Genomic DNA, 18,775 nt, shown 5'->3' with positions numbered 1-18,775 from the left:
ACGCCTGGGGCTTGATGTTTTGTGGCGCTGGAAGAGTATGTCTGTGTCTTTTGTTATAAAAATGTCATGCAGATAGGATGTGACTTTTTCCTATTGTCCAGGTTCTTATTAAATCTATTAACTAGATTTTAGAATAAAATGACTGTGTTGTTACACTGTTACGTGTTTGGATTCATGTTAACAAGGAATCAATGTTGTGAAACAAAAAGCAACGCATCAGCCAATAAATGAATCAAATGTATGTCAGACTGCATGTCTAGACATGGTACGGTCAGACTGTATGTCTAGACATGGTACGGTCAGACTGTATGTCTAGACATGGTACAGTCTGTGCTAGTGTAGTCAGAGTTTCTATGCCGTTCAAAATTAAGCAATTGGAATTATTTAAGAAGAATGTTGTGAATCTTTCAATTTTGGTTTGTTTTATGTTCCAGGCTGAACTGACTTTGATGGGCTATAGAGGAAAAAATAAAATAGCTTTTTGGTGTGATACCTTTTTCATTACATTCAGACATTTTGGGCGAAGGTCAGATAAATGTGAAGTATTTGGACAGACCAACGTCTCATATTGACGTTTTGAAAGCACTGAGTATGCCATATTTGACAATTTGATCAAACCCTGCAATTTCATCTTATTTTCATCATTGTAAGGTTTATGATAATGAATTCAAGTTTGTGGTTGTTGAGGTGAAGGATGGGGTTAGGATTGACGTATTCCTGGAGAAAATGTATGACAGAAAAAAAAGTTATCTGACAGAAATTGACATCGATGCCCAAAACATCTGTATTCAACTAGAAATTGTCAGACCAGACTAATCAATGGACAAGACCAGTCAAAATTTTGGACACACCTACTCATTGCAGGGTTTTTCTTTATTTGTACTATTTTGTACATTGTAAAATAGTTGTGAAGACATCAGAATTATGAAAAAACACATATGGAATCATGTAGTAACCAGAAAAGTTTTAAACAAATCAAAATATATTTGATATTTGATATTATTCAAAGTAGCCACCCTTTGCCTTGATGACAGCTTTGAACACTCTTGGCATTCTCTCAACCAGCTTCATGAGGTAGTCACCTGGAATGCGTTTCAATTAACAGGTGTGCCTTGTTAAAAGTTCATTTGTGGGATTTATTTCCTTCTTAATGCGTTTGAGCCAATCAGTTGTGTTGTGACAAGGTAGGGGTGGTATACAGAAGATAGCCCTATTTGGTAAAAGACCAAGTCCATATTATGGCAAGAACAGCTCAAATAAGCAAAGGGAAACGATAGTCCATCATAACTTTAAGACATGAAGGTCAGTCAATGCAGATAATGTGAAGAACTTTGAAAGTTTCTTCAAGTGCAGTCGCAAAAGCCATCAAGCACTTTGATGAAACTGGCTCCCATGAGGACCGCCACAGGAAAGGAAGACCCAGAGTTACCTCTGCTGCAGAGGATAAGTTCATCAGAGTTACCAGCCTCAGAAATTGCAGTCCAAAGAAATATTTCACAGAGTTCAAGTAACAGACATATCTCAACATCAACTGTTCAGAGGAGACTAAGTGAATCAGGCCTTTATGGTAGAATTACTGCAAAGAAACCATGACTAAAGGACACCAATACTAAGAAGAGACTTGCTTGGGCCAAGAAACACGAGCAATGGACATTAGACTGGTGGAAATCTGTCCTTTGGTCTGATGAGTCCAAATTTGAGATTTTTGGTTCCAACCACTGTGTCTTTGTGAGAAGCAGAGTAGGTGAACAGATGAATTCCGCATGTGTGGTTCCCCCCCGTGAAGCATGGTAAAGGAGGTGTGATGGTGTGGGGGTGCTTTGCTGGTGACATTGTCAGTGATTTATTTAGAATTCAAGACACACTTAACCAGCATGGTTAACACAGCATTCTGCAGCGATACGCCATCCCATCTGGTTTGCGCTTAGTGGGACTATCATTGTTTTTCAACAGGACAATGACCCAACACACCTCCAGGCTGTGTAAGGGCTATTTGACCAAGAAGGTCAGTGATGGAGTGCTGCGTCAGATGACCTGGCCTCCACAATCCCCCGACCTCAACCAAATTGAGATGGTTTGGGATGAGTTGGACCGCAGAGTGAAGGAAAAGCAGCCAACAAGTGCTCAGCATATGTGGGAACTCCTTCAAGACTGTTGGAAAAACATTCCAGGTGAAGCTGGTTGAGAGAATGCCAAAAGTGTGCAAAGCTGTCATCAAGTCAAAGGGTGGCTACTTTCAAGAATCTAAAATATGACATATATTTTGATTACTACATGATTCCTTATGTGTTATTTCATAAACTCAGCAAAAAAAGAAACATCCCTTTTTCAGGACCCTGTCTTTCAAAGATAATTCGTAAAAATCCAAATAACTTCACAGATCTTCATTGTAAAGGGTTTAAACACTGTTTCCCATGCTTGTTCAATGAACCATAAACAATTAATGAACATGCACCTATGGAACAGTCGTTAAGACACTAACAGCTTACAGACGGTGGGCAATTAAGGTCACAGTTATGAAAACTTAGAACACTAAAGAGGCCTTTCTACTGACTCTGAAAAACACCAAAAGAAAGATGCCCAGGGTCCCTGCTCATCTGCGTGAACGTGCCTTAGGCATGCTGCAAGGAGGCATGAGGACTGCAGATGTGGCCAGGGCAATAAATTGCCATATCCGTACTGTGAGACGCCTAAGACAGCACTACAGGGAGACAGGGCAGACAGCTGATCATCCTCGCAGTGGCATACCATGTGTAACAACACCTGCACAGGATCGGTACATCCGAACATCACACCTGCGTGACAGGTACAGGATGGCAACAACAACTGCCCGAGTTACACCAGGAACGCACAATCCCTCCATCAGTGCTCAGACTGCGCAATAGGCTGAGAGAGGCTGGACTGAGGGCTTGTAGGCCTGTTGTAAGGCAGGTCCTCACCAGACATCACTGGCAACAACGTCGCCTATGGGCACAAACCCACCGTTGCTGGACCAGACAGGACTGGCAAAAAGTGCTCTTCACTGACGAGTCGCGGTTTTGTCTCACTGGAGTGATGGTCAGATTTGCGTTTATCGTCAAAGGAATGAGCGTTACACTGAGGCCTGTACTCTGGAGCGGGATCGATTTGGAGGTGGACGGTCCGTCATGGTCTGGGGCGATGTGTCACAGCATCATCGGACTGAGCTTGTTGTCATCGCAGGCAATCTCAACGCTGTGCGTTACAGGGAAGACATCCTCCTCCCTCATGTGGTACCCTTCCTGCAGGCTCATCCTGACATGACCCTCCAGCATGACAATGCCACCTGCTCGTTCTGTGCGTGATTTCCTGCAAGACTGGAATGTCAGTGTTCTGCCATGGCCAGCAAAGAGCCCAGATCTCAATCCCATTGTGTACGTCTTGGACCTGTTGGATCGGAGGGTGAGGGCTAGGGCCATTCCCCCCAGAAATATCCGGGAACTTGCAGGTGCCTTGGTGGAAGAGTGTGGTAACATCTCACAGCAAGAACTGGCAAATCTGGTGCAGTCCATGAGGAGGAGATGCACTGCAGTACTTAATGCAGCTGGTGGCCACACCAGATACTGACTGTTACTTTTGATTTTGACCCCCGCTTTGTTCAGGGACACATTATTCCATTTATGTTAGTCACATGTCTGTGGAACTTGTTCAGTTTATGTCTTAGTTGTTGAATCTTGTTATGTTCATACAAATATTTACACGTTAAGTTTGCTGAAAATAAACGCAGTTGACAGTGAGTTTCTTTTTTTGCTGAATTTAGCTTTGATGTGTTCACTGTTATTCTACAATGTAGAAAATAGTAAAAATAAAGAAAAACCCTTGAATGAATTGGTGTGGCCAGACTTTTGACTGGTACTGTATCTATTGTTGTTTTTGGCTTTAATTCCTGTTAGGTCACATTCCATGCAATGTAAAAGAGAAACTACACAACAGTCACACAGCTGCTTAAAAACTGGTGGCAGAATATGCTGTATTCTGAGCATGTAAAATAGCAATCTCTTGGAATACTTGAAGTTATAAGAAAAACATGAGTAGGGCAGGTATTAAAGATGTGGTTTGTTTGAGGGGTTGGGTCACTGCTGAACAGCAATTTTTATCACATATCAATGTAATATAACCTCATTTTTTCTTCATAACAGTAATGTATAGTGTCTCGTCGCAGCTCACTACTCCCTGATTTTCATATTTCACATTTTTTGTTGATGTATGAATGTCAATTTCAAACCTGTCAAGAGTTTCATTTCAGTGTGTCAATCATCCTGAGCATTTCCTCTTAGTTAAGCTGCGATTTGTGAAAAGCCCCATATTGCATGCTTGACTTTGCATTTCATAATGTTAATCTTGCAACTCTGCCAAGATAGTGTGGAGAAGAGACATCTAACCTTGTAACAAGATAGTGTGGAGAAGAGACATCTAACCCTGTAACAAGTTGTGTGGAGAAAGGACATCTAACCCTGTAACAAGATAGTGTGGAGAAGAGACATCTAACCCTGTAACAAGTTGTGTGGAGAAAGGACATCTAACCCTGTAACAAGATAGTGTGGAGAAGAGACATCTAACCCTGTAACAAGTTGTGTGGAGAAAGGACATCTAACCCTGTAACAAGATAGTATGGAGAAGAGACATCTAACCCTGTAACAAGTTGTGTGGAGAAAGGACATCTAACCCTGTAACAAGATAGTGTGGAGAAAAGACATCTAACCCTGTAACAAGTTGTGTGGAGAAAGGACATCTAACCCTGTAACAAGTTGTGTGGAGAAAGGACATCTAACCCTGTAACAAGATAGTGTGGAGAAGAGACATCTAACCCTGTAACAAGTTGTGTGGAGAAAGGACATCTAACCCTGTAACAAGATAGTGTGGAGAAGAGACATCTAACCCTGTAACAAGTTGTGTGGAGAAAGGACATCTAACCCTGTAACAAGATAGTATGGAGAAGAGACATCTAACCCTGTAACAAGTTGTGTGGAGAAAGGACATCTAACCCTGTAACAAGATAGTGTGGAGAAAAGACATCTAACCCTGTAACAAGATAGTGTGGAGAAAGGACATCTAACCCTGTAACAAGTTGTGTGGAGAAAGGACATCTAACCCTGTAACAATATAGTGTGGAGAAGAGACATCTAACCCTGTAACAAGTTGTGTGGAGAAGAGACATCTAACCCTGTAACAAGTTGTGTGGAGAAAGGACATCTAACCCTGTAACAATATAGTGTGGAGAAGAGACATCTAACCCTGTAACAAGTTGTGTGGAGAAGAGACATCTAACCCTGTAACAAGTTGTGTGGAGAAAGGACATCTAACCCTGTAACAAGATAGTGTGGAGAAGAGACATCTAACCCTGTAACAAGTTGTGTGGAGAAAGGACATCTAACCCTGTAACAAGATAGTGTGGAGAAGAGACATCTAACCCTGTAACAAGATAGTGTGGAGAAGAGACATCTAACCCTGTAACAAGTTGTGTGGAGAAAGGACATCTAACCTTGTAACAAGATAGTGTGGAGAAGAGACATCTAACCCTGTAACAAGTTGTGTGGAGAAAGGACATCTAACCCTGTAACAAGATAGTATGGAGAAGAGACATCTAACCCTGTAACAAGTTGTGTGGAGAAAGGACATCTAACCCTGTAACAAGATAGTATGGAGAAGAGACATCTAACCCTGTAACAAGTTGTGTGGAGAAAGGACATCTAACCCTGTAACAAGATAGTGTGGAGAAAAGACATCTAACCCTGTAACAAGTTGTGTGGAGAAAGGACATCTAACCCTGTAACAAGTTGTGTGGAGAAAGGACATCTAACCCTGTAACAAGATAGTGTGGAGAAGAGACATCTAACCCTGTAACAAGTTGTGTGGAGAAAGGACATCTAACCCTGTAACAAGATAGTGTGGAGAAGAGACATCTAACCCTGTAACAAGTTGTGTGGAGAAAGGACATCTAACCCTGTAACAAGATAGTATGGAGAAGAGACATCTAACCCTGTAACAAGTTGTGTGGAGAAAGGACATCTAACCCTGTAACAAGATAGTGTGGAGAAAAGACATCTAACCCTGTAACAAGATAGTGTGGAGAAAGGACATCTAACCCTGTAACAAGTTGTGTGGAGAAAGGACATCTAACCCTGTAACAATATAGTGTGGAGAAGAGACATCTAACCCTGTAACAAGTTGTGTGGAGAAGAGACATCTAACCCTGTAACAAGTTGTGTGGAGAAAGGACATCTAACCCTGTAACAATATAGTGTGGAGAAGAGACATCTAACCCTGTAACAAGTTGTGTGGAGAAGAGACATCTAACCCTGTAACAAGTTGTGTGGAGAAAGGACATCTAACCCTGTAACAAGATAGTGTGGAGAAGAGACATCTAACCCTGTAACAAGTTGTGTGGAGAAAGGACATCTAACCCTGTAACAAGATAGTGTGGAGAAGAGACATCTAACCCTGTAACAAGATAGTGTGGAGAAGAGACATCTAACCCTGTAACAAGTTGTGTGGAGAAAGGACATCTAACCTTGTAACAAGATAGTGTGGAGAAGAGACATCTAACCCTGTAACAAGTTGTGTGGAGAAAGGACATCTAACCTTGTAACAAGATAGTGTGGAGAAGAGACATCTAACCCTGTAACAAGATAGTATGGAGAAGAGACATCTAACCCTGTAACAAGTTGTGTGGAGAAAGGACATCTAACCCTGTAACAAGATAGTATGGAGAAGAGACATCTAACCTTGCTATGGTATTCTACACAGTAGACCAGTAGAACACAAACAAATTTAATGAAAAGCCTGATTGGGGATTTTATTGAGGAGTTGGTGAAGTGGCAAATCACTGTAGCAAATAAGAGACAGAAAACAAACTCAAAGCACTCCCAGACACAGGCCCGACTGACAGCTTGCCTGTGCCCAAACAATGGAATCAAACAGGGTCTTGCCTACTCTAAATTGATCATCCCACCGCCAGAGGATTCCTCATCCAAAACTGAATGGAGCACCAGCAGGGTAGTTAACCAGTAATCAAGTCTCATCCAATTCCAAATCCTCTTTCTCTTTCTCTTTCTCTCTCTTTCTCTCTCTCTCTCTCTCTCTCTCTCTCTCTCTCTCTCTCTCTCTCTCTCTCTCTCTCTCTCTCTCTCTCTCTCTCTCTCTCTCTCTCTCTCTCTCTCTCTCTCTCTCTCTCTCTCTCTCTCTCTCAGAATTACACTTGTAAGTGGGGCAGAAGCTTTACTGATTGCCCTTGATGTGAATCAGGTGCATGTGCTTGCCTATTGCCAACTTCACTTTTTCCTTCGCTTATTTGTCAGAAGGGGGAATCGGACCCACAGAGCCACTAAAGCTCCCATAGATCATTGTTTTTCAAACGTGTCCTCGGGGACCCCCAGACATTTCACAGTGTTGTTGTGGCCCTGAACTAGCTCACCTGATTGACCTAGTCAAAGGCTTGATGATTAGTTGACAAGTCGAAAACATAGAATAGATCAAATACATGGAATGGCTGCGGGTCCCCGAGGAGATGTTTGAGAACCACTGCCATAGATAACCGGCGTGCTTGAGAGGATCAGTTTGAGCAAGGTGAGGTGCAGAATTGTGATTTGTAGATCAGTGATTCTGTAAAACCCCAGTGCAATGTAGTAGGTCTCAAAACACATCTTTGATCAGTCATTATTCCACACTTACATGTGATTAGACAGGAACACAATGCATTGTATTTTTCCTGGCTATTCCACTCTCTCTGCAATGAAACAGAATTCATGGGAGGGGAATTTTTGTTTCTCTAGATGTAGTGCTGCTTCCAAACACGTCTGCTCATTGTGGTGTGTGTCTAAGGCGATTATACAGTCTTTACTTATTTACTAACCGAGAAATTCTCATGTGGTCTGAGCTTTGGTTGCTCGCATCATCCCCTTTTTATCCCATCTTACCACTACAGCCTATTACACCGATGCTCTGTTATAGTGCTCTATCCAACCCGTTTAGTGAATCACGTTAGGACTTGACTCATTCCATCATTCAGTCCACCATTCTCAAATAACGCATTTCATATTATGCCGTTTTCCATTGTGTATCTGGGTTCATGGACACACTTATCTTCATTCTGCGACAGCAGGAAACAATTTTCCATTAGTAGGAGTGAAAGATGTGAGCTTTAACTCGAAAGGCATGCAAAGTCAAATATTTACTCTTGCTCTGGCAAGCCTCGCATGTCCATATGCGTTTGTTTGTTGTTTGCTTCCTTTCTACATTGGCACACTGAGAGATATTGATATCATACAACCATTTGAAAGAGTATATAAGAATCATACCACAGTCTATTCTATATGGCGCATGTTTTACAAGGCCGTAACAGCATTCTAAATGAATAAGAGTAAACAATATCAGTGGATTTCAACTGAATATAAGGATTTCAACTGAATATAAGATGTTATGTTGAATTCTTTTTTTGAACGGGGCTGAATGTCACTCACACTATGACTTTTTCTTCCTACACATTTCTGCCTGGTTTGTAGGTGTGTACTGCCTTTTCAGCAACCCACATTTTCTTTGACTGAAAAGGTGGTGTTCTCTCTCTCTCCCACACAATGGAAGTGTATTATCTATAGCCTCAATAGAGAGATACTTTGTAGCTTTTGATGTTTGGCAGGTGTGCCTTTCAAAGAGAAGAGTAAAGGCATTCAGCTTGATTGGAACACAAGAATTGCACAGGGGTTCACAACACAAACCATTACAGGAACTGGATGTTGGTGGGCGCTGCATTCAAAACACTCCATATCAAAGATTTAATTGGAGCTGGCAACCTTGGTCAAATCTAGGGATATCTTTTTAACACCCTCGTTGTAAAATAGGCCCCAGTCGAGAGCTTCTGCATGCTATGACAGGAAGGGAGAGTGAGTCACAACTCGTCTGTAAATCAGGCGGGAAGGAGCAAGGCGCTCCTTGTCTCTTTGTGTTCTAGGGCGTATTTATTAAAGGCACAGAAGTGATATGGTGCGCACAAATACAGTTTGGATATTAAATTTGCCAGAAAAAGCGATACCTCCTAGGGTTTTCCCCCCCCCCCTTCGCCGGATCACACTTTAATGCAGGCTGCACGTCTAGACGGCTCGGGCCAAGTGTTATTAAATAAAGCATGCCGTTTTGAGACGTGGCCACAGCTGGGAGGATGGTTTCATGTTGAACGTCTACTGTGAAAACGATTCAGAGTGGGCATGACCGAGGGGAGAGCAGACGGAATGCTGACAAGCTCTCACCTCCAAGCAAGTACATTTGGTTTACCTTAAGACAGGCTTAAACCTGGAATCCTTAATGGTGAAACAGCCACATCCATCCACACTATGAGGTTGGAATAATATTGAGAGATTGTAAATATTATGATAATGCAATTTTAGTGTAAAAGCTGTTTGAAAAGGCTGCTCTTTTGGTGGGATGGAGTTTTGGCCTGCCTGGTGCCATCACCAGGCAGTAAAATAGTTAATAGACCAATAAGAAAGAGAGTTTCAAACCTCTCTGCCAATAACAGATAGTTTTTAGTTTTCCCCTCCCCACTCAGACCACACCCAGACAGTCCTAGCAAAATTCTTGCTTGAGAAATTGCTGGCTGTATTTCTATATATTGAAAGTTACATATCTTGAAAACTTGATTGCTGACATGCAAAACATTTTGGGACTATATCAACAATGGACTAATGAAACAAATACCAAAAGATCGTTTTGGGGTGGAATTGTCCTTTAAATGTCATTACATCCATTTATAACTATTGTGTTATTCATATACAGTATGTAAATTAATACCCCCAAAATAATACTGTCTTCACATAGGGAATAACAGAATGATGGAGTGTTTAACATCAAGGGAAGTAATTGGCATACATTTATGCACGTAAATGCCTGCAATAAATTATTGAATTATTAATTTATTATGCTAAGTATTTCTATTTCAATGTCTTCAAATCTGAACACTGTAGAATATTAGGCAATTTAAGTGATGAACGAATTAGCTGGCCTTGATGCGTGAAAGAAGAAGCATATGGCGAGAGATTCCTGTTCACTTCAGATAATATGGGGCTTTCACTTCCTTGCTCAGTGTATTGTAAAACTTCTCCACAATAAAGTCCATTGTATCAGTTGGTATGCACCAGCTTGGGTTGGGTGGCACTGAAAATGGTCTCATATATCTGCAATGCATCTTTATCCTACACATGGATAATCAGGGGCCATTTTTGGGTCGTGCTGGTCCCCAAAGATCCACCCTAAGATCATTTGGTCCGGTTGATCATCGAAGATGCAGGCCAAGTCAGTTCAGTCAGGGGATTGACATTTTTTTAATGTAACCTTTATTTAACATGGCAAGTCAGTTTAGAACAAATTCTTATTTACAATGACGGCCTACTCCGGCCAAACCTGGACGATGCTGGGCCAATTGTGCACCGCCCTATGGGACTCCCAATCACGGCCAGATGTGATACAGCCTGGATTTTACACACATACTCACAGACACAGACACACAGAATTACCTCAGGGAACTTATTTGGGTGGCCTCTTGAAGGGAAAATAAGATTTTTTTTTTTAACTAGGTCATCTAGGACTCACTCAATAGAATACTCCATCTAGCTCAAGTTTCGTTTAGTCTTGTCACAGTTGTATGGGGGCCGCAGACCATGGCAAGTCAACCAATGGAACTGACACTACAATCTTGTCATTCCCAATGAAAGGTCAAATATTTCATTCTCTGCTCTAAAAACTAGTCAGCAATGTTAACACAAATGAAAGTAAAATGTGCTTATTTCTACCTGGTAAAGATAGTTGAACATTTTCAACATATTTCTTGGAACAGCTAATAACATTTTAATTACGGAATATCATCAGAATACTGTTGAAGACTGTATCTGTGAAAAATGTATCAGTCAATTTGTTAATCAATTAATCGAACGTTTTCAGGCCCGTTCATAGTAGGTCACTGACAAAGTTATTGGGTAGTGGATCGCATTACAAAAACGCACACACATAAAATAACACACCACTTTGAAAGTTCCTAAATCATTTTCATCAATTAAAAAGCTGATTTGTTTTTTTCTTCATAAGCATGCACATTTACATTTTAGTGTCTCGTTTAGTCTCGGAACACCCCACTCTTTAATTTCAGATATAAATCACAAAGTTAATCAAATCAATATGAAATGGAGAACATTCATCTCATGCAAGACCTTGGAGGGAGATACAATTGGATATTTTATTTCATATCAAACAACTCGGTTAGCTGGCATTGGATACTGTCACTGAATATGCCATGGATCAATATACTTTCAAATATGAGCAAGCTATCATTTTTCAGGGATATATTACGCTTTTGGACTGTGTCACGCTGTGTCCAAAATTCTTAGGTGTTGTCTTACCAACATCTGATGCCAAATTAGCTTCTTTTAAACCCGTTGTTTTACCATGTCCGTCAAACCAAACAATTAAAGAATATTTTGTGCTAAATAGCCTGACAACGCAATTAATATTCCCTGCTGTCTGCTATGTTTATACAAGACAAGAGTCAGTAAACATGACAGATTGATTTTGTCACAGGTGTTGGGTGGTAGTCACGCTTGGGTAGAGAAATAAATGAATTTTTCGACAAGCCTTGGGCAGTCCCCCTTATTACAACTATTTATTTGCACCCTCTTAATGACACAATTAATCCAGCCTGAACTTGGAGGCACTACATAAACCGCTGTCTCCTCATAATCTGCATGACAGCAAATAAACTCCTTCTATACTTGACGGGTTAAATGCTAGCACTTACAAATAACTTCTGCTGTTGGTTTTGTAGCTTGTTCGTCGTAAAATATGTTCCCCTTCAGTTTATTTGCCACACAATATTGGTTTCAAAGTGCGTTCTTAAATATGGGTTATCTGATGGGGATACTTCCATCCAGCTACCGGGCAATGCTTAATAAATCATAATGAAGGCATTTCTAAATATATTTACTAAGAAACAATGCGAAAGTAGTCTATGATCAGTAAGACTGAGATTACAAAACATTAGGAATACCTGCTCTTTCCATGACATAGACTGACCAGGTGAAGCCATGTGAAAGCTATGATCCCCTTATGGATGTCACTTGTTAAATCCACTTCAGTCAGTGTAGATGAAAGGGAGGAGACAGTTTAAAGAAGTATTTCTAATGCTTCAGACAATTGAGACTTGGATTGTGTATGTGTGCCATTCAGAGGGTGAATTGGCAAAACAAAAGATTTAAGTGCCTTTGAACGGGGTATGGTAGTAGGTGCCAGGCGCACCGGTTTGAGTGTGTCTAGAACTGCAATGCTGCTGGGTTTTTCATGTTCAACAGTTTCCCATGTGTATCAAGAATAGTCTACCACCCAAAGGACATCCAGCCAACTTGACACAATTGTGGGAAGCATTGGAGTCAACATGAGCCAGCATCCCTGTGAAACGCTTTTGACACCTTGTAGAGTCCACGCCCCGACAAATTGAGGCTGTTCTGAGGGCAAAAGGGGGTGCAACTCAATATTAGGAAGATGTTCCTAATGTTTTGTACACTCAGTGTAGTTTTGTGTTTATATACTATCTACAGATTGTCCTCACATGGGCCACCATGGGAATTCCTTATTATTCAGATTCCTTGTATTATCATACATCCTTACAACTGGTGTGTCTGGTGTGAGTAGGATCCTTTCAAGTACATCCAATAATATCAATGAATACCTTGTTTATGTTAAAACAAAGATTTATGAATTGTGAATAGGTCATTGATTAGTATGAAACATTGCCAGCTACAGTACAGTGTCTTGCAAAAGTAGTTCTTCAAGTTTTATTGTGTTACAAAGTTGGATTAAAAGGGATGTACTTAATTGTCTTTTTTTTTTTGTCAACAATCTACAACGCACGGTAGCTGGATGAAAGTATCCACATCAAATAAGCTACACTTATTTTTGGTTCTCCTTTAATCCCTCTAGTAGGACATAGCCACATGTATGAATCGCAACTGAAAACTGTGCACGCAACAAGCGTGCACAGTCTTGATTTTACTTACACCGGTGTGTATAAGCGAGACAGGCCTACATACTGTTTTTATGTACACTCACAGAAGGCTTCACTCCGTCACCTCCTTCACATCATTTCCACATTTTGACTGCTGTGGCGTCGCCCAGAGAGCCTGAATGATCTCATAAGCTATTAGCTGTTATTAAAAAAAGGCCCGGGTCAATAGCTGTTAACCGGTGCTACGATAGAGCGGTTACAGGCCAGCCCTGTCAACTGAACTGAAGACCAAGCTGCTTCTGCAGCTGCTCTCTAGGTAGAGAGGGAAAGTGGCATGGCCTTGCTTCCTTCCCCTTATTGAGCTGTTGTTTCGCTGTTGATTGTAGACCTCAGCACTTTTCCCTCTCCAGGCCCACGGCTCAGCACTTCTCTTTTACATGGCAGGGTCAACCTCATATAACTCAGAAACTTGCTGTGATTTCAAGGCTAGAGAAATGTTTGTCCGCAAGAAGTTAATGCAGGCTTCCCCAATAAATGATGCTGCTCTTCATATAGGAGAAAGCTCATCTTCATTTTTTGTTGTTGCGTGTGGCACTTTTCATTATTTCGAGCCGGTCGTGTTTTACTGTCCCAACTAAAAAATATTTAATTATGTGATCACCGGCAGAAGAATTCTGAGGACAGCGGCCTCGTATCTGATCATAAGACTGTTTGTCAGACAACCCGATTCTCATTAGCACACTTTTCTCTCATCCAACAGATCCGTGAAACCGCGAGGTTGCCAGGACGCTGGTGCCGGGGAAAGGTCATGACATAATTATGAATCTGCCTCCATTTTTGGCAGTAGTTAACAATTTACGTCGGACCATGCGCAAAGTTTTTTTTTACCGTTATCTGTGACTCTTCATGTGATATAGCTAGTTCTGTTTCTGTGGGCCTCAAATTACGAGTCTTATTCATTTCACTCCCACGGATGGGCCAATTCCATTGGGTAATGAATAAGCTGGCAGACAGGGAGTGATTTCCCCATCTCTCTCTGTTGCGTGAGCCTGCGATAGATTTCACAGATGCCATACGGTGGCAACTCATGTGCAGGATGCATTACAGCATGTTATTTCTTTATTTCTTAGGTGCTGCTTTTCTATTACTGATTTATGTGTTATTGTGCTTGATCCGGTGATGGGATTTGTGACATGAGGTGCATGAGACTTTTGGAACAAGGCCCCAGGTCGAACGGGTGGGGAGCCCTCCCAGATTCAGCCGAATATGGTGGGCAGCAGTGTTGCATTCAAAAGCACAAAGAAATGACACAGTATATTTATTTTTCCACACCTGGTCCCCAAAATTCACTCTCAGAGGGGTTTACAGTAAAGCTCATTAAGCTGCGTGGCGGGTTGTTGTTTTTCTCCAGATGTTAAGTAACATTGTCTTGCACTTGGGGCTCTACTCTTTCCTCTGGAGCTTCTAGCCCAATGCCATTTGGGTGTTTGTCTTACAGGCATTTCTGTGGTGTTGGAAGGATGTTGTTTTTCCCCTACACTTCCTGGTTCTTGGTTTTGATTGTAGAGGGCCCTTGATGTTCTTGTGACTTGTAGAGATAGAGCTTTCATTGTCTATTTACCACCTTAAATTAATGTCAAATTAGGGGAGTGGTTAAAGTGAAATGTTTAATGTTTTTGTAACATTAATTATTTTTCTGGGGGGTTGAAAGCAATCAATGATGAACAGCATGTCGATATAAAATTGACGACCGGTTGCGTTGAAAACCACTAGCTGACCAGCTTGATCTTGAGGAAGTTTCCAAAAGATTCATTCATTTATTTTTGTTTGTAAATGAGGGTGTTGCGTTCAATAAAAATAGATTTTCAATCTGATATCGGCAGTTGGCACTAGGGAAGATGTAGGCAAGCTGCAATGTCTTTATCTATGACCACAGATGAGAGAGAGCGGGAGAGAGAAAGAGAGAGAGAGAGCGAGGGATGAAGAGAGAGAGGAGAGAGGAAGAGCTCACATGGCTAACCGTATCCCCAAAAGGCCAGAGCTGTCAGTTTCTTCTTCAGCTCTTTATTTGCCACTCCTGAGCTTTCACTCTCTATTCCCTACTCCTCCAACCACTGGGTCCCCTAACTCTACTTCACTTGGCTGATGTGTATGCTTGTCTTTCAAGAGCCACATGTCTGTTTTATCAATAGGTAAGCTAGTAAGGTAAGAGACGCAAACCCCTAAAATAGTACGCAAAGGGTATGGACAAAGTCGAATGGAATCTTTTATCAGTATACCCAGCAAACCAAAATTGGTTATGTGAAAGTTCCCAGAACTTTCCCAGAATGTTCTATGGTGGCTATTATATAGATATTTTTTTTCTGGAAAAAAATTAATCTTGTTTTCCAAAACATTCTGTGTTTTTGGGGATGCTATTATCCTAATGTTAGATAAAACCATAACTATAACTTAATGGGAATCTTAGCTAATGTTCTGGAATGTTCCCGGTTTGCATCATATGGAATGAATTCATTCAGAGTTCTCAGACAAGACTGTAATGACCAAATTTTGATGCACATTTGCACGAAAAGTAATGTTTGCCTCTTGGCAAGGTCACCATAAAAAATTGTGCTCATTTACATTTCAAAAGTTTAATATATAAAGATATAGAAAAGGCATTTGACAAATGGGTGCTGTGGATATTTCAGTCTTTTTGACAGTTGGATTATTTGTACTTAATAGAAATGCAGAGGCGGACCTCTGGTCAAATGACACATTGGAGTAAAACACTTTCCCAAAGGTGATTGAAGTGCTTTTTTTTATCTCGAAACCAAGGACTGAGCATTGAGTAGATATTAGTGTGTCTGTACTTCTTTACCCTTTTGCTCTAATGACACAACACTTTTAATCCGCTTTAACACTGTCTCCTACTCCCAAGGGTGCCAATAAAGAGGGATTCTCTCAGGCGGCAGACATAAAGTAGTGACATCTCTCTCTCTTCTCTCTCTCTCCCTTGACAGACAAGGCTATGAGGGGCTGGAGCAGAAGCTGAAGGAGGTCTTCACAGAGCGGACTGGCATCCTGCGTCAACTCTCCAAGACTACAAAGGAACTGGACAGCATAAAAGGCAACCTTCAGGTTAGAGCCCCACTGTTTCTTTTCTGACCGATTACAGTGGGATGTTAAAGAAAGGTGGATGGCTTTAAGTGCCTTTGGAATCATGGGGTTATTTCGAAAGGCTGTGTTTAAGAGCTTAAAAAATGGCTTAAAAATTCAGCTCAGCCTCTGATTCACTTTTTCTCATCCACTGTCCTGGGGTATAATGAGCCACTACATACCTGGGGCCTCATTTATTAAAAGCAAATAAGCAATATGTTCTGTGTTTTGACGACCCCTCCACCTGATATAAATACGAATTGGAAGTGGAAGTCCTGTAGTTGAGGTGCAGTTGTAAAAACTGGAAAATTACTCCAAGGTAGAAGTGTTGAGAAATCTGGCTCTACACTCTTCGAAAAAAGGGTTCCAAAAGGGTTCTTCAGCTGTCCCCATAAGAGAACTCTTTTTGGTTCCATGTAGAACCCTCTTTAAGGGTACTACATGGAACTAAAAGGGTTCTACCTGGAACCCCAACAAGTTATTCAACAGGTTATCCCATGGGGACAGCCGAAGAACCCTTTCAGGTTCTAGTTTGCAGAGGATTTTTAATGATATGATCAAGTAACTTTTTGCGACAGGACGTGCACGTGTGGTGCTGATGGAGGATGTTTATATTACATTATTTTACTTCAGTACTGTATTTGACATCTTTCAAATACCTTAGATGTGTGTGATTGAAATTGCCTGGCTCAATGGAACCAATGGAATAGTTCACCTGGAACTGGAACTCCGCCTGGAACTCCAGGCGGACTCAAGCAAACACTGAAATTATTTGAATGATTTCACCCCCAGGTCTACTTTAAATGGTATCTATGCTTCTACCCTTGACATCTACCACAGGTCGATGTAATCTGTTTTTGACATACAGATCTGCAAATGTTGTGTATACAGTATGTTGTATGTACATTTACGTTACAACGTTACTCTTTCCTGTGAGCACAGTGCAGAATATGAATGACAGAATGGGGAATGACAGGTGATGAGAGGTAGAAGATGGAAATGTATGATAAAGATCATCACTCCCATAGTGGATGCTGTTGAATATATTCATGGGAATTGGTAAATGCATAGCTTGGATGGAAGACCACATAAACATAGTTAATCCTAGATCTTGAGATTCCAGTGTAATTTGGTTGTTAAATTGTATACTGCTGCAAGGCAATACATTTTTCTCTGATACATCTGTATATCGCCACTGATCGGGGCTGCAGTCGATTCCATTTCAGTTCTCATCAAACAAGTAGCGAATGAATTGAATTGAACAAATAGATTGAAAAAGACTTTAGGTTGTATGAGTATTTTCAGTCCAAATTCTACTTTCAACATCCTGTGTCCCACAGAGAACCAGCAGACACAAATATGTCTCTCAGATGTTAGCCAGAGTACCGTTGTCACATAGGCAGTCTTGAATGGAATCTCTCTTGCCAACTTTGGTGGCAGGGGTCCCTTGGGTTTGTCTGGGCCACTGTGTTTTTTTTAGTAGGCTTGGATGGCTGTAGCCCCTCTGACTGATTTGGAGGGCTGGAACAGTCAGGGTCAGGGGGTCAATTTCATTTCAGTTTTAATCAATGACTTCCCAATTACACCCTGTGAACTTGTATGACATGTAACCTGGTGTCACGTCTACTCCTGTTCCCCCTATCTGGCGCTTGTTGTCGTCAGTTTACTCATTATTATGCACACCTGCCATCATTGTTACGCGCACCTCTGCCTCATGAGACTCACCTGGACCTCATCACCTTCCTGATTACCTCCCCTATATCTGTCACTCCCTTTGGTTCTCCCTTTGCATACCCGGTACGCATCACCAAAGGGAAACAACAGGGATTTTTTTTTGCTTTTTTACTGGTGACGTCGGGTCCAAGGGCAGCTGCCGAAGCAAAAGGGGATGCCTCAGCTGGCTCCTCAGACTTCCATGCCTCAGCTGGCTCGATAGGTTCTCAAGCCTCGGTTGGCTCGTCAGGCTTCCATTGCCGAAGCTACCGGGTTGCCGAAGCTAGCTCATCAGGCTTCCATGCCTCAGCTGGCTCGACAGGTTCTCAAGCCTTGGTTGGCTCATCAGTCTTCCATGCCTCAGCCGGCTCGTCAGGCTCCCATGCCTCAGCTGGCTCGTCAGGTTCCCGCGCCTCAGCTGGCTCTACAGGTTCCCGCGCTTCAGCTCTCTACAGGTTGCCGTGCCTCAGCTGGCTCTACAGGTTCCCACGCCTCGGCTGGCTGTACAGGTTCCCACGCCTCAGCTGGCTCTACAGGTTCCCGCGCCTCAGCTGGCTCTACAGGTTCCCGCGCTTCAGCTGTCTCTACAGGTTCCCGCGCCTCAGCTGGCTCTACAGGTTCCCACGCCTCGGCTGGCTCTACAGGTTCCCACGCCTCGGCTGGCTGTACAGGTTCCCACGCCTCAGCTGGCTCTACAGGTTCCCGCGCCTCAACTGGCTCTACAGGTTCCCGTGCCTCAGCTGAGTCTACAGGTTCCCGCACCTCAGCAGAAGCGACTGGCCCGCTCCTGGTACTCGGGACCGTCCCTCTGGTCGGCGTCCTGCGGCAGGAGCCGCGTGTCAGGGAGGGGGTACTGTCACGTCTACTCCCACTCCCCCTCTCTGGCGCTCGTTGTTGCCAGTTTACTCATTATTATGCACACCT

At 42.2% G+C, this 18,775-nt stretch overlaps 1 protein-coding gene across 3 annotated transcripts in view; it reads left to right on the top strand.

Moving 5' to 3' along the window:
• The window catches only part of LOC106587094 (leucine zipper protein 2), a 169,790-nt gene that overhangs the window by 87,322 nt on the left and 63,693 nt on the right, over positions 1 to 18,775 (top strand). For all 3 annotated transcript variants that reach the window (XM_014175055.2, XM_014175054.2, XM_045708600.1), the window contains exon 2: positions 16,003 to 16,120. In XM_014175055.2, the coding sequence (XP_014030530.1) occupies positions 16,003 to 16,120 (118 nt within the window). The remainder of the gene's footprint in view (positions 1 to 16,002; positions 16,121 to 18,775) is intronic.

Source organism: Salmo salar, chromosome ssa26 (assembly GCF_905237065.1).
Source record: "Salmo salar chromosome ssa26, Ssal_v3.1, whole genome shotgun sequence".
NCBI classification, from domain to species: Eukaryota; Metazoa; Chordata; class Actinopteri; order Salmoniformes; family Salmonidae; genus Salmo; species Salmo salar.
This window is presented reverse-complemented; position numbering and strand designations above follow the sequence as displayed.